Source organism: Helianthus annuus, chromosome 8 (genome assembly GCF_002127325.2).
Source record: "Helianthus annuus cultivar XRQ/B chromosome 8, HanXRQr2.0-SUNRISE, whole genome shotgun sequence".
Classification (NCBI taxonomy): domain Eukaryota; kingdom Viridiplantae; phylum Streptophyta; class Magnoliopsida; order Asterales; family Asteraceae; genus Helianthus; species Helianthus annuus.
Genome location: NC_035440.2, coordinates 110,795,267 through 110,811,535, shown reverse-complemented (window position 1 = coordinate 110,811,535; position 16,269 = coordinate 110,795,267). Strand labels below are relative to the sequence as shown.

At 34.9% G+C, this 16,269-nt stretch overlaps 1 protein-coding gene and 1 long non-coding RNA gene across 2 annotated transcripts; one reads left to right on the top strand and one right to left on the bottom strand.

Moving 5' to 3' along the window:
• Positions 1-1,283: 1,283 nt before the first annotated feature.
• Positions 1,284-1,806, bottom strand: LOC110871448. The gene is made up of 3 exons (XR_002553744.2): positions 1,633-1,806; positions 1,475-1,554; positions 1,284-1,320 (listed from the first exon to the last, which is right to left on the bottom strand). It is a non-coding gene; the product is annotated as an uncharacterized LOC110871448 (long non-coding RNA).
• A 13,084-nt stretch (positions 1,807-14,890) lies between these two features.
• LOC118481030 lies at positions 14,891-15,654 on the top strand. Its single transcript, XM_035976113.1, has 2 exons — positions 14,891-14,901; positions 15,120-15,654. The coding sequence occupies exons 1-2, from the start codon at positions 14,891-14,893 to the stop codon at positions 15,652-15,654; spliced, it is 546 nt and encodes a 181-aa protein (XP_035832006.1).
• Positions 15,655-16,269: the final 615 nt, after the last annotated feature.

Below are 16,269 nucleotides of genomic sequence, written 5' to 3'. Positions count from 1 at the left end.
TCTCTCTTTTTGCTAATAAAAACAAAGATTTCTAAAAAATTTCTTGTTATTTGGAAGTCAGTACGAGTGATGATTAATTCAATTGGTCCTGCTAATTCATTTTGGTGCCCCTGGAATCATTTGCCTGAAGTGATGTAAATGCTTCTGTTTTGGGTTTGTTTCCTTGATATTTTGTAATCATTTACTGGTGTTTTAGCCTCTGTTCTAAAAATGTTTTTATTTGATTGCGTTTTTTTTCTCTGGCCCTCGCTTTTTTTGCGCTTCTCGCCGATCCCTATGGGCCTAACGCATATGATAACTATGGTTTTAGCATCTTGCTAAGAGAGAATAATGGTTGGGGTATAAAGTGGTTGCGTTTTAATGTTAAAAGAAAAGCTATTGTACACGACAATTTCAAGATATCAAAATTTTTGAACCAAACAACACTAGAAACCATCGTAATTATTCTCAAACAAAATCAAATATTTACATTCAGGATATCCAAAATAAGAAAATAAAAAAGCAAACAGACAAACTGTTATAAGTAAAAAAAAAGGGATGTTGGAAGCTGATCATGATTCAAGAAGAATTAAGATGTATAATGATCATCCCACTGGGTCCAATTGGCTTCACTGCCCCTACGAGGGATAGAGTTAACCCTTGAGTGTCCACTTTGAAATTGGACCCACACATCACCCGTTCACTATCCACAGTGGCGAAGCTTGGAAAAAAAAGTTTGGGGGGGCGGAAGGCACCGGACCTAAAAAAAATTTTCTATGTTCGGGTCGGACGTCGGTGATTCGATTCGGGTCGGGTCAAACGCTAATATCAAATAAAAAATGTTCTCAAACATTAAAACTTAAACATTGTTTAACAAACAATTGAACAAAGACACCAAAACATTAAAAAGATGAGGAAGGTGGGGTACCCGGTTCACTTGGATGAAGAATTATAGTTCTGTCCCTAATTTCAACCTAAATCACATTAATTGCAGCCCTAATTTCAGTTCTGACCCTAATTTCTACCTAAATCACAAGTTTAGGGCTAAAATTCACCTCTAATTTCAACAAGTTTAGGGCTAAAATTCAGTTCTGTCCTAATTTCTGCCTGAAGAATTATAGTTCTACCCCTAATTTCAACAAGTTTAGGGTTAAAATTCTCCCCTAATTTCAACCTAAATCACATAAATTGTAGCCCTAAATTAAACCTAAAGATAGAAAAACACATACCTTTAACCTTATGAAGATTGAAGAAGTCAGACAAGACCAGAACAAGTAGCGCAACAGCTTGCAGTCGAACAAGAGCAGGCACAGCAGCAACCGGTCAATCCCATAGCATAATCTAATAACAAATTAACAAATCACCCCAAATTTCAAGTTAACATAAAGATTTAACAAGTTTAGGGCAAAAATTCGGCCCTAATTTCACCCCAAATGTCAACCAAAATCACATATATTGCAACCCTAAATTAAACCTAAAGATTAAAAGCATATACCTTATGAAGATTCAAGAAGAATTCGTCGAAGATTGACAATTTCAACAAGTTTAGGGCTAAAATTCACCCCCAATTTCAACCTAAATCATATAAATTGAAGTCCTAGATTAAACCTAAAGATAATTGAAGAAGTCGAACAAGTACAAGACCACACATACCTGAGGATGAGCCGTGATTCGTGAAGAAATCGAGCAAGTTCAAGACCCCTGCCCTCGGACTCGAACAACAACAGCAGGTCAGCAGCGATTTGGGGTTTCTTTCCCCCTTCTGTTCTGTGCGTGCGACTGGTTATGCTCGTATTCCACCAGGACTGAATTTGGGTTTATTTTTTTTTTTTTTGGATGGTGGGCTTTTATTTTGGGCTTGTATGATTTTGGTGTATAATAAATTGATTTGGACTAATTAAGTATTTTATTTGGGCTACATAATAGAAAACCGGGGGTCCAATACGTATATACAAAAAAAAATTTATAAAACCGAGGGGGTCGAACACGTATATACATAATTTTTTTTAAATTCGGGGGGGGGGGGTGAAAACGTATATCCCTAAAAATTTCTATACGAAAAACACATACGTAACACTACTAACCGAAAAGTTCGGGGGGGGCGGACGCCCCCTCCCCGCCCCTTACATGCTGCGCCCTTGACTATCCACCCTTGGCATTGCCTTAATCTTGTTCATAAGGATGCTCAAAACTCATTAAACCACCTTCACTATGAAACATACACCCTGCAAATATTTTGTTCCAAAAACCTCAAATCCTTTACCAGAAAAAAAGCCTGGTGAGAATGTTATTTCTTTTTCAATTTTAGGTTTGTCACTGCCTAACACAACCACTTTTATGTCTAGTGAGAATCTGATTTAGGATCAAATATAAAGGTTTCTAAAAACAAAAAGTGTACAAAGCCTCCTAAAAATAAACCCACCACACTAAAAAAAACTTAAACACCCACCACCATCCAAAAACATAAACCCCCCACACCCATCACCCACCCAAAAAAAAAAATTTGGGTGGGTGATTGGGGGGGGGGGAGGGGGTTAGGTTTTTGGGTGGGGTGGGTGTTTAGGTTTTGGGTGGTGGTGTAGTGGGTTTAGCTTTTAGGTTCTTAGACACTTGTCACTCTATAATGTCTTCTTACACTTCTTATTTTTATGAGCCTTTGTAGAATAACTTAACTCGTGAGAATGTTATTTCTTTTTCAATTTTAGGTTCTTCACTACCTAACACAACTGATTTTATGTCGGTGAATTTTAGGATAGTCGCTAGCTACCTAATAGCACTACTTCTATTATGTCGGTGAAATTTACGATAGTCGCTACCTAATAGCGCTACTTGTATGTCTTGGTATGCGTATGGTGTTCAAATTTTTGTCTTGTTACGACTTTTTTGTGTTATAAAAATTGAAGTATAAATTTTAATTCCAAGTTGGTCGATATATAACATATAGTTATTACTATGTCTAGGAGTTCCCAAAATTTGAAAATGTCACACCAAACCATTTAGAACGCATCAAGAACTGAAAAACCACCAAAAGTAAGTAAAACGACAGAAAAAAAACATGAACATATATGTGATGAGTTAAAACTAAAAACCTTGGTTGTTATGCAATCATCAGCAACAACTCTCATCTCTTTCGGTTTAATGATCCTTCCATCAGATTCAAGTGGAGCTCAAACGCTATAATAAGTCAAAACCACAGATCTAATGAGTTACTTAGAATCAAACTAAATTGAATTGTTGTGCATCTTCTTACCTGGTAATAAGATGTTGGAAATTATGGAACCCTAGAAAAGCACGAACCTACAAAATCCAACATTAGCGAACAACAAAACTAATTAAAACAAATTACAACAACCAAACATGGAAATTACATTCTACATTCAAGAAATCAGCAAAGAACCGTGTGCAACGAAGAATTAATAAACGATAAAAGAGAGAAATACTTGTCATGGAGTCAACAGGCAACAGCCTAACCCTTGTCATGCTTCAACGTTGCTGTCGGGTATGCTTAAGCCATTTACAACTACCACAACAACAACATCACAACCATTACTCGTCTCAAGATTATGGTTTCTATCGCTGTTCATAGCGTAACCCTAAAACCGTCGTCGAACCATCGCTGCTAATGGTCAGAATAGATCTGTCGGCCTGTGTATGAATTTGGGGATTCTTCTAGGGTTTCAAAAGCTTCATGTTCTCTCTCTAACTCTTCTTTTTGCTATGGTTCTCCCTGAGAGGATTTGGATAATGGATTAATTGGGGTGTATGGGGAATTGGCGGTGGAAGATTTTGGGAAACTCAAGGAATTTTGGAATTCAAAATTTGAACTGGAATATGAATATGAGATATAGGAATGTGGGCGGTACAGTGAGCGGGAATTCAAAATTTGAGTAAGATTTGGTCGCCTAAAAGAAAAGGGTATTGTTGGAAAGGTGAATGAATTTTGATATTAACGTGCTTCAGAGGGTTGTACATCATGCATTAAAGGGGTTTTAAGAGAAGTGGCAAATTACATTAAGATGTCCCTTGGATATGCTTTTATATATATATATATATATATAGGGCATGGCTCTATAAGAAACCCCATCTTTTTTAAAAAACTATGCAAACCCAATGTGAGCCATTGATTATCTCTCATCTAACTTGATCAATGGCTCTCCTATTTTTTGGTAAGAATTATATTTAAAAGAAATGATATAATACATTAGTACAAGTGGGAGGGGCATTTTCGGTAGTGAAAAAGGGGCTTTTTGACTTTCCAGAACCATCAAATCATCATATCACTTTCTCTTTCTCTTACCTCTTCCTCTTTCCCATTTCTTCAACCCAATCTTGAAGACAAAGAATGAACACTCTTCAAAATCAGGAGAAATAAACAACAACCACCACCAGCAACCACCTCCTCCGGCGAAACTCACCAGGCTTCTTCTCCGGCTCTCCCTTTCCTCAATCTTTAGAAGCAAATGAAGGGTCTGAATGTTGTTTTAGAGAGAGAGAACGATGACAACAATCTTCATCATGTTCATCTATAACACCAAGAACACACATACAAGTGTGAGAGAGAGAGAGAGGAAGTTTGAACACACATACAGACGACTCGGGTCAGATTCATGTTCAGGTTCGGTTCTAATTTAGTTCGGGATTTACTCCAGATTTATTTCGGTCGGTACATGATTGTCTTTGAATTCCCTACATCCTTGTAATTTTTAGCTGAGTATTTGTTCGAATTGCTGTTTTTTTGATTGATTTTAGGATGTGTATCTTGTTTCCTTACATTTCGTGATTCTTGGATATGGGTATATGTATATATATATATAGCTATGAACTGTTTGGATGAATTATGCTTGAAAATGTTGATTGTTAACTATATAGGGATTTTACAGAAATAATGATATACGGTTGCCGATTTGTTTGTTTATATATACATAAGGTCTGAAAAATTATTGAAACTGTTGGAATAATTGTTACAGAAATAATGATATACGGTTGACGATTTTGTTGGTTTGGTTGCTGTTTGGGCTTTTGATCTGAACAGTAAGTTTTTTTTTTGTTGGGTTGTTTGGGTTACAGAAACAGACCCATAACATGTGTTAAGCACCTGTTAGAATGATATATAACGTGTGTTGATTTACAGAAACAGATCCATAAAGATATTCAATTGACAAGCTGGATGGATGTAGGCGACGTTAATGCGGGGACATTGAATAAGTCAAATCTTCTGGGAAAGAACTTTTCGTTCGTTTATAACATGTGTTAGTGGTTCATGCTGTAACAGATCCATAAACAATTTTTCATGATGTAACAAGTTTTCATTAGTTTATAAAATGTGTTAGTGGTTCATGCTGTAACAGATCCATAAAGAAGTTTTCATGCTGTAAAAAGTTTTCGTTCGTTTATAACAAGTTTTCATCCATAAAGATATTCAATTGACACCATGATGTGTATATACTGATCTAACAGGTGTTACAATTTGTCTGTTCGGAACATGTAATTGATTAACATGTGACAAGGGTGAAAACAGTCGACGGGGGCGATGAGTTTAATGGTGAGCTTAGTTAATATCGTAATCTTGTTGTAACCCCACTTGTATACATATGATAACATGTAAGCATCCATTTATAACATGTGTTGGTGGTTCAAGCTGTAACAGAACACCATGATGTAACCTGACATGTGTTCATGTATAACATGTGTTAAGCCCCAGTTAGAATGATATATAACGTGGGAAAGAACTCTTCGTTCATTTATAACATGTGTTTGTTTTGCACATTTTGGAATGTATAACATGTGTTAAGCCTTTGTTATAATCTTTTTGTAACCTGACATATTCATGTATAAGCTAGGGGTTTACAAAACACCATGATGTGTATATACTGATCTAACAGGTGTTACAATTTGTCTGTTCGGAACATGTATTTGCTTAACATGTAACAAGGGTGAAAACAGTCGACGGGGGCGATGAGTTTAATGGTTAGCTTAGTTAATATCGTAATCTTGTTGTAACCCCACTTGTATACATATGATAACATGTAAGCATCCATTATAACCCGACTTGTATTCATGTATATGAAAGTGGTTTGCAAGTTAATATGTGTACAAGTTAATATGGAACATACAAGTTAATATTGCAACACCGTATATGGAACATACAAGTTAATATGAAACATACAAGTTAATATTGTATAACGTGTGTTAAGCCTCTATTATAATGTTTGTTAAGACTTCCAGCATGGATGCATAAACTCCAAGTTAATATGGAACATACAACATAGTATACCTGATATAACGTGTGTTAAGCCTCTTTTATAACGTGTGTTAAGACTTCCAGAATGTGTTAAGTCCATCCCGTTTTAACATCATGTACTAGACAAAACAATAAGAGTCTCACATTACATATTACTAGTAAACAAAAATACATAGCACAAAGAAAATGGCGGAGCTTCCTTTGACAGTCTGCCTTAGCTTTTCAGCGGCTACCTTTGCTGCCTTAGCTTTTCAGCGGCTACCCTTGCTTTATTGTTTGGGTCGGTCTTGAAACGCTTTGTAAACATGTGGGTGTGCGTATGCCAGGGAAGTTATAAAAATGTGTTTTCATGTCACACGTAACACGTGTTACGTTGTACATGGGTTTCATGTCACATGTAACACATGCATGTCCGAGAAGTTCAAACTATAACACGTGTTAGTTGTGTTGTGCTGCAACATAAACATGGTCATGATCCTTGAGTATCTGATCCACGTTTGACGAAACCAACGGTCCCGAGAATTGCATCTTATATCCCTTGTATCCATCACCGTCCTAATAAACAAAAAGATAAGATAACCGTTAAGTCGTTAACCAGACATAAATATTAACACATTCATAGCTAGAAAATCTTTTTTCTCAAATAACATCACAAAAACGGTTACTATTCAGATCAAAAGCCCCAACCAAACCAACAAAAAATAGTTACTATTCAGATCAAAAGCCCAAAGAAGCAACCAAACCAAGCATAACTTTTTAACACAAAAATAAAAAACTGCAAATTAATCTTATACAACTGAAACAACAACTAACAAAGTACACAGAACTAAAAACCTGCAATTAATTCGTCATACATGTCTCTAATACATCGTCATACCCTAATACATGTCTCTATAACATGTTACTATGGTTTAGCTGTGAAACAGGGGTTCAGACTATAACACGTGTTACGTTGGTTGTGCTGTAAGACAAACTTGGCTTAGCTGTGAAACAGAAGTTCAGACTATAACACGTGTTACGTTGGTTGTCCTGTAAGACAAACTTGGCTTTTCGTTTCTAAAAACAGATGTGCCGATTATTAGACGTCTAAAAATAAAAAAATCGGGCATGTGTTAAACACGTCATAACTATAATAATTTAAACTATATGGCTATGTCTAATAGGATAAAGTGTAACATGTATTAGGGTATGACGAGGTAAAATTAATCAGTAAAACTAATCACATGTTTAATAAAATTAATCAATAACACCTGTTTAATAAAATTAATCTTACACAACTGAAACAACAACTAACAAAGTACACAGAACTAAAAACTCTTTAACATATAATCAATAACACCTTACAATTTCAGCAATTAATTCAGCAACTCCTAATCAACAATTAGTAAAATTAATCACATGTTTAGTAAAATTAATCTTATACAACATTAACAAAAAAAAAAACCCTCACAGATTTAACAACTCTTAACACCTTACAATTTCAACAAATTATTTCAAACAAATCACATACAAAACAATAACCAAAATCTGAAACAACATATACAAATCATATTTTATATAAACTAAAAAAGTGTAAAAAAACTCACAAATATTCAGATCTGAAACAACATATACAAATCATATTTTATATGATCTCAAGAGCTCATCGACATCGGTGACCTTTGAGCAGTAGTTGATGATGGCAACATTCCGATCTGGTGCCATTTTGAGGATGCTACGGACCCACATGGTTCTTCAAGGAATAAAGTATAGCCATTTGGGTTGAATATATTCAGTTCCACATCTGAATATATGGGTTGGGGTTGGGGGATGGCGGTGGTGGAAGGGCAGTGGTGGCAGTTCAAATTTTTTTCTTCTTTATCTTCCCCACAAGATATTCATTACTCCCTGTTCATCTTTCTCTCTCATGAAACAGGGTACGTCGTCAGTTGATGTGGATCGAGTTAAACCTGTTGGGGAAACTATGGATCGGCGACATTAACTCCAATGTTGGTGGATTTGTCTCCATAGAAATTAATGGAGAAAGCATGAACTTGTTGAGAAGATGTTAATGGAGATATGTAAAAAGAAATAATGAAAAAAAATATGGGGATGGGTAATTTGTACAATGGAGTTGATGGGCATTAATTATTAAAGTCAAATCAAGTTGGGAAAGTATCTTGGGTTGGGACAATTACTGATTTACCATTCTATTCAAAAAGGTAGATGAAATGGATATGAGATACGTGGACATATGAGAGCCACATGTTGAGTTTGCTAAGTTTCTTAAAAAATGGGGTTTTTTATAGAGCATTGTCCTATATATATATATATATATATATATATATATATATATATATATATATATATATGTAGAGGATCCTGTAAAAAGTGCTCAAAGTGTGAGAAGTGTATTATAACACTATATATAATACTATATAACACCATATAAATACCATATAACAATATGTAACACCATATAATACCATATAACACTATGTAACACTATATATCATTATATAACAAATATAACACTATAGGTTGTCTGATAGCATGTCTATGATAGATGTATATCGTTATATTTGTTATATAATGTTATATAGTGTTACATACTGTTATATGGTATTATATGGTGTTACATATTGTTATACGGTGTTTATATGGAGTTATATAGTATTATATATAGTGTTATAATCTCCAACCTGTTATTTGTGGGTTTTGAATGTGTTTTATGGCTGAAATTGTGGTGTTTTATGACTTTCTACACTTTATAGGAAAAATGGACTTTGTAACCGAACCCCACCATATATATATATATTGTAAATTGAATGTTTCCTATATAATTTTGAATACGCATAATTTTATATACTAAACAAATAAATAAAAGTTATATCTTTGAAAAAACACTTGTGTAGACCCCTTTATTTTAACTTATATCATGAAATAAAAATTAACACATTTACTAATGTTCTTCCTTTTTATTTTTTAAAACTAAAATTACAAACGATTAGTATTCAACCAGCATAATAAAAGTCATAAATATAACGCCAATTAAATTTGAGAACATTTTATTTGCATTAATTTATAATCACTCATTAGCAACTCCAAGTAATAACATATAATTAACGTTTTCCACTATTTATTTACAATATAATTGATGTTCGTAGATAAAATCTGAAATAAACAACCCTTTTATTAAGGTAATGTTTGGCTTAGCTTTTCAAAACAACTTATGAATTTTTGGAAAAGTTAATAAGTCACAATGGAGTGACTTATTGACTTTTCCTCTCACATAATAATCTCATACCAAACACTTTTTCACTTTTCAAAAACTCAATAAGCTAATAATTCACTAAAATAAGCAATCCCAAACACGGGGTAGGATCAAATACAAAATACCCTTAAGCTAAGAAACGTAGGAACCAGTAATCTATTGACACATGGCATTTAAGCAATTTTCTTGGAGGGGTATAACGGTACTTTTACTCCTTTTCTGTTTTGGGGATAATTCACGTTAGATCAGTTGTGTATACAAGAGATAGTCCAATTAGGTCAATCAGTTCTTCAATGGCGTATTGCTAAGAGTACCAGAGATAGTCCAATTAGGTCAATCAGTTCTTCAATGGCGTATTGCTGAGAGATCAATCGGTTAGTTCAGGTATGAATTCAATTGCATCTTAATCGTAGATCGAACACTAGATCAATTAGTTCAATCGATCCTTCAATTAGTTTAATTACGGATACAATTGCATTATCGTTAGAGATTAATTCTTTCTGTTACGAATTCAAATGCATCTTCATAGAGATTGATTACTTCAAATGGCTGCTGTGGATACATGTGTTCATGACGATAGTGGTTCACGAACGGATAATACGGATGAAGTTCAGAATGTAGATGGTTTGATTTGTACTTATCTTCTTCATTATATTATTATCACTGTTATGTAGCTTAGTTTTTTTAGTTGAATTTCAGTGTTTTTGGTTTATGTTTAGGTGTTGATGTTAATGTTCACAAGACGTCGTGTTGGTATTGAACGTATCTCCCCGAGAACTGGGTTACCTTATTACATACCTGATGTGCCTTTGTCATCTAGACCTGTAATAGGTATGATATTTTCTTCACTGGAACAAGCTTGCCAGTTTTATGAGAATTATGCTAAACTAGGAGGTTTCACTGTACGTAAGAACACACAAACTACCAATCGTGGTGTTATTAGCTTGAAGTATCTTGTTTGCTCAAAAGAAGGATATGGTACTTCAATGTAGTTGCTCTTGTTTGTAAAACTAGGGTTCGAAAGATATGCAGAGAAAAAATGAATGTTCTGTATATTCGAATTGGTAATGTGATATTGTGACATATACAAAATATATATACATGGCAGTCTTGTTGAAGTAACTGCCGAAACTTATGAAAACAAAATAATACATAATAATTGTGACATAAATAATAGAAACTATACTATATAACATATGAAATCATATCTAGCTTATATCTTGATCTAATACCCCCCGTAAGCTAGATTGGAGCAACATGAAGAAGTTCTTTAAAGTGATGAAAATCTTTTGGCTGCAGCGCCTTTGTAAAGATATCAGCAACTTGATCCTTAGTCGAACAATAACAGATCTCCACTTCATCTTTTCGAATAAGTTCTCGGATGAAATGATATTTCACTCGAATATGCTTGCTTTTCCCATGGTAGACAGGATCCTTGGCTAGACTAATAGTGGATTTATTATCACATAGAATGATAGGTGGACAATCCATGTTGTACAGCAAATCATTCAATATGCCTTTTAACCACAACGCTTGACAGCCAGCCATTGACAGTGCTATGTATTCGGCTTCAGTAGAAGATAATGCTACAACTTTCTGTTTCTTTGATTGCCAGGCGATTGCCCCTGAACCTAAATGGAAAACATAGCCTGAGGTACTTTTACTATCATCCACATTTCCTGCATAATCACTATCGCTAAATCCTATCAGCTTTCCTTGGCTGCCTTTTGAATATATAATTCCATCATTTAAAGTTCCTTGTATGTATCGAAGTATGCGTTTTCCGGCTTCCCAATGGCTTCTCTTTGGTCTCTCCATGAAACGGCTAATCTTACTTACTGCATACATAATATCCGGACGTGTATTTGTCAAATACATTAGACTCCCGACTAGGCTTCTATATAAGTTTTCATTCACATCTTCTTCGAGATCTTCTTTTGATAGTTTCTCCCCATATTCCATCGGAGTTGAAATTGACTTACAGTGCTTCATGTTAAATCTTTCGAGTAAGTTTTCAGCATACTTCCTTTGTGACAACATTATGTTACCATTTTCTTGTTTTACTTCCATTCCTAGGAAATAGTGAAGGTTACCCAGATCGGTCATCTCAAATTCCTTTTTCATCGAGCATTTGAATTGATTTATCATTTTCAGTGAATCACTTGCAATGATCAGATCGTCAACATACAGACATATCACCATACGAGCCTCCTTTGACACTTTAATAAACAGAGTATGCTCATACACACATTTTTTAAAACCATGTGATTGAAAGTACTCATCTATGCGACTGTACCACGCTCTTGGAGCTTGCTTCAATCCGTATAGTGCTTTCTTTAAGTGACACACTTTCCTTTCTTCACCTTTCTTGACATAACCCTCTGGTTGCATAATATAGACTTCCTCATTTAATTTTCCGTTCAGAAAAGCTGTCTTGACGTCCATTTGGTGTAAATACCATCCATGTCTTGCTGCTAATGCTAAAACTAATCTTATTGTGTCGAACCTAATCACAGGAGAGAATACATCATGGTAATCTATCCCATATTTTTGATTATATCCCTTGACTACTAGCCGTGCCTTATGTTTATCCACATTCCCATGTGCATCATACTTTGTTTTAAATATCCACTTCACACCTATCGGATTTTGATTAAGTGGAGGTTCCACAAGATCCCAGGTTTCATTTTTTTTAATTGATTCAATTTCCCTATCCATAGCTTCTCTCCACTTTACTTCCTTTACTGCTTCACTGTAGTTGGTAGGATCGGCATCAGCATATAACACGAAATTTGTTACATCGGTTGAACTATGTTGACTACTTTCATATAACTGCTCTACCTGTGCTTTTGTCAACGGCTGAGAATTTTGATATATTTCGGTTATATTGCGTGTTCTAATCTCCTCATTTTCTGAAGTAACAGAAGATATATCATCCTCATCATCTTCATGTTGTACATTCTGATCATTATTATCATTTTGACTCTCACTTTGATCACTAACTTGAGAGTTAATGCCTTGTTCTTGATCTTCGGTCTCAATTTCTTGACGTGTAGGAGCCATATCCTCGTTGTTTTCATTTTCACAATTTAGCTGTGAATCTCTAGAGTTTTCATCAGTTTTGTCTGTTTCCCAGTCTCTACCTTCATCGAATGTTACATCCCGGCTTATGATAACCTTGTTAGTTGTTGGATTATAGAGTCTGTACCCTTTACTGTTCTCGCTATATCCTATGAATATTGTTTTTTCCACTTTATCATCAAGTTTTCCACGATGTTGTTTAGGAATGTGAGAGTAGGCTATGCTGCCGAATATTCTAAGATGGTCTACACTTGGTTTGTTGCCACTCCATGCTTCATGTGGGGTTACATCTTGTACACTTTTTGTTGTGGCTCGATTTAGCAAATATGTTGCACATGCTACTGCTTCAGCCCAATAGGAATTCGGAAGTTTCTTCATTTTCAGCATGCTTCTACTAAGTTCCATTAGGGTTCTGTTCTTCCGCTCTGCCACTCCATTTTGTTGGGGTGTATAGCTTGTCGTTAATTGATGATGAATGCCATTTTCTTTAAGAAATCTTTGAAACTCATGGCTGCAATATTCTCCTCCTCTATCTGTACGTATACATTTCACCTTGTAGTCTACTTGATTCTCTACTAGTTTCTTAAACTCCTTGAACTTCACAAGTGCTTCTGATTTTAGTTTTATAAAATAGACCCAAGCCTTTCTCGAAAAATCATCTATAAAGGTTATAAAGTATCTACAACCACCTATGGAGTTTGTTCTCATAGGACCACAAATATCAGAATGAATTAGTTGTAATGGTTGTGATGCACGCCATTTTGACTTCTTGGGAAACGGCTTCCTAGTATGCTTTCCAAATAAACATCCTTCGCATAGATCATGAGATGTTTTTGAGATCTTTGGTAGGCCTTTAACGACATTATTTCTTCCCATGTTATGCAGTGTTTCAAAATTAATATGACCATACCTTCGATGCCATAAAACTGAAGTATCTTGTATTATCATACTACACACTCTTGGTGTTACATCATTTTTCAGGTTCAAAGGAAACATTTTGTTTCCTGTCATCCGAACCGTACCTATACATGTTCCTTTCGAATCCTTGATAATACACTCTTGATTGCTAAATTTCACTTCATAACCTTTTTGTATTAACTGACCTACACTTAGAAGATTGTGTTTTAAACCTTCTACATAAAATACATTTGGCACTTTTTTCTCGATTCCTTTAACCTTAATTGACACATCACCGCAGCCTAACACTTCGAGTTTCTTGTTATCTCCTGTTCTTACTTCTCTTCTTTCCGAATCATCTAATGTAATAAATAAACTCCGATTTCCGGTCATATGGTTGCTGCACCCGCTGTCTAGATACCAGCAATCTTCCTTTGTTATCTCCTCTACGTTAAATATCATAAACATAGTTTCATCATCTCTCTCATTCTCATCTTCATGCATGAGAATATTATTGTTTCTTTCGTTTTCTTCTTTCCGGTAACAGAATTTTGCAGTATGTCCTAATCTCTGACAATTATAGCAACGAATCTGTCCATTAAACCTATTCCTTCCTCTACCCCTTCCTCTTCCTGTGTATTCAGATCGATATTGTCTTGACCGATCTTGACTCTGAACTTGGAACGCTTGTTCCATCGGAGAGTCATCATATTGTCTCAGTCGCAATTCATGCGACTGCAATATACCGAGTAACTCCTCTGTTGTAATCAGATTCAAGTCTTTTGACTCTTCAATGGCTACAACCACTGACTCGTATTTTCGGGTAAGGCTTCTAAGGATTTTCTCTACAATTCGCTGTTCTGAAACATCTTCTTCATTTAATCTTAATTGATTTACTATGATAGTAGTTCTATTTACATATTCCTCTACCGATTCACTCTCTTTCATTCTTAAAGCATCGAATTCACAACGTAAAGTTTGAAGTTTTACCGTTTTAACCCTTCGTTCTCCTCTGTATGCCTTGTGAAGAATATTCCATGCTTCTTTTGCCGTTTTACTGTTTGCTATTCGTTCAAATACGGTTTCACTCACAGATTGAAAAATTATGTGTAGGGCCTTCTTATCTTTTCTGACTTTTTCTCTATAAGTGTTTTGATCGGCTTCCGATGCGTTGGCAGCGACTTCGTTGTAACCTTCATCTAAAATTGTCCACAGATCTTGAGATTCTAATAGAACTTTCATTTGGATATGCCAGTGGTAATAATTCTGCCCAAGTAATTTTGGTATTTGGGTTTGAATACCGCCGTTTGATGTTGCCATGACAACGATTTACAGTGAGTGAGAGAATTGATATATATTTGTGAGTGGATCAATGCGTTTGGCTCTGATACCACTTTCTTGTTTGTAAAACTAGGGTTCGAAAGATATGCAGAGAAAAAATGAATGTTCTGTATATTCGAATTGGTAATGTGATATTGTGACATATACAAAATATATATACATGGCAGTCTTGTTGAAGTAACTGCCGAAACTTATGAAAACAAAATAATACATAATAATTGTGACATAAATAATAGAAACTATACTATATAACATATGAAATCATATCTAGCTTATATCTTGATCTAATAGTTGCAATAGGTATGAGCAATATGGACTGTTATGCAGGCATGTATTTTGTGTCTTGAGGCTTTGTGAAATAACAGTATTCCCAAAAAATTACATAATCAAGAGATGGACTAGAGATGCTGTTACAAACAATAGTCATCAAGGTTTTAGCAACAAACCAGCTTTTAATGACAACGTTGAAGGTGTACAAGGGGTTGTGCGTGAGATTATGTTTGGGAATGATTATATTGTTAATCGTTTGGTAAACAACATGGAGCAGTTGGTAATATACAGGGATCAAGTGAAACAACAAATGGTTAAAGTTGATGAATGTATTGGTGTTCCACAACCCATACCAAAAAAGGATAGGATTGCAAATTTGCTAGGATTTAATGAACCTACTACTGAAGATACCATACGTGCTCCTGTTGGTATTAGGACAAAGGGTTCTGGTTCTAAGAAACGATTCAAATCCTTTCATGAACAAGCGTCAAAGAAATCAATAAGAAGGCAAAGAAGATGTCAAATTTGTGGTTCGGATGACCATGATAGGCGAAATTGCAACAGAGGAAATGGTGAGAACCAACCAAAATAGGATGTGATTCAAGTAATGCAATAAGGTGCTGGTATGACAGTTTTGGTGCTAATATTCATGTACTTTCTTGTCTTTTTTTTTTACATTTTGTTCAGTACTGATAAAGAAACATTATGGATTTTATGTTCATTATTTCAGTGGTTGTCTTGCTAACATAAATATGGATCTCTTTATATAAGTTATCTATTATGAGTGTTATTTACAAAACCACGTTATATAACAAAACATACATACATCATACTGCATTTTTTTAACCATTGGATTGCTTGCATGTTCATTTTATTCACCATATAATGCATCAAAAGTAAACAAAAACACAAACTTCTAGAGTGTGTTAAGTCATAGTGATCAAGTTTTGAACCAACACAATAACATGCACAACAACCATGTTCGAAACTATAGAGCACTTTCTACCCTTTCTTTTATCCTTTCAAATCGGCTTTTCTTCAGTGCTTCCTTCTCCTCATCACGTACCTTTGCAAACTGACGAACCTCGGCCACAATAGCATCCTTTTGTATGTTAATATGATGAACTACCTGTGAACACATTATAATTATTCAATCAAATAACATAATTTTACAACAAAATGTGTTGTAGTGAATAATCAAAGGGAT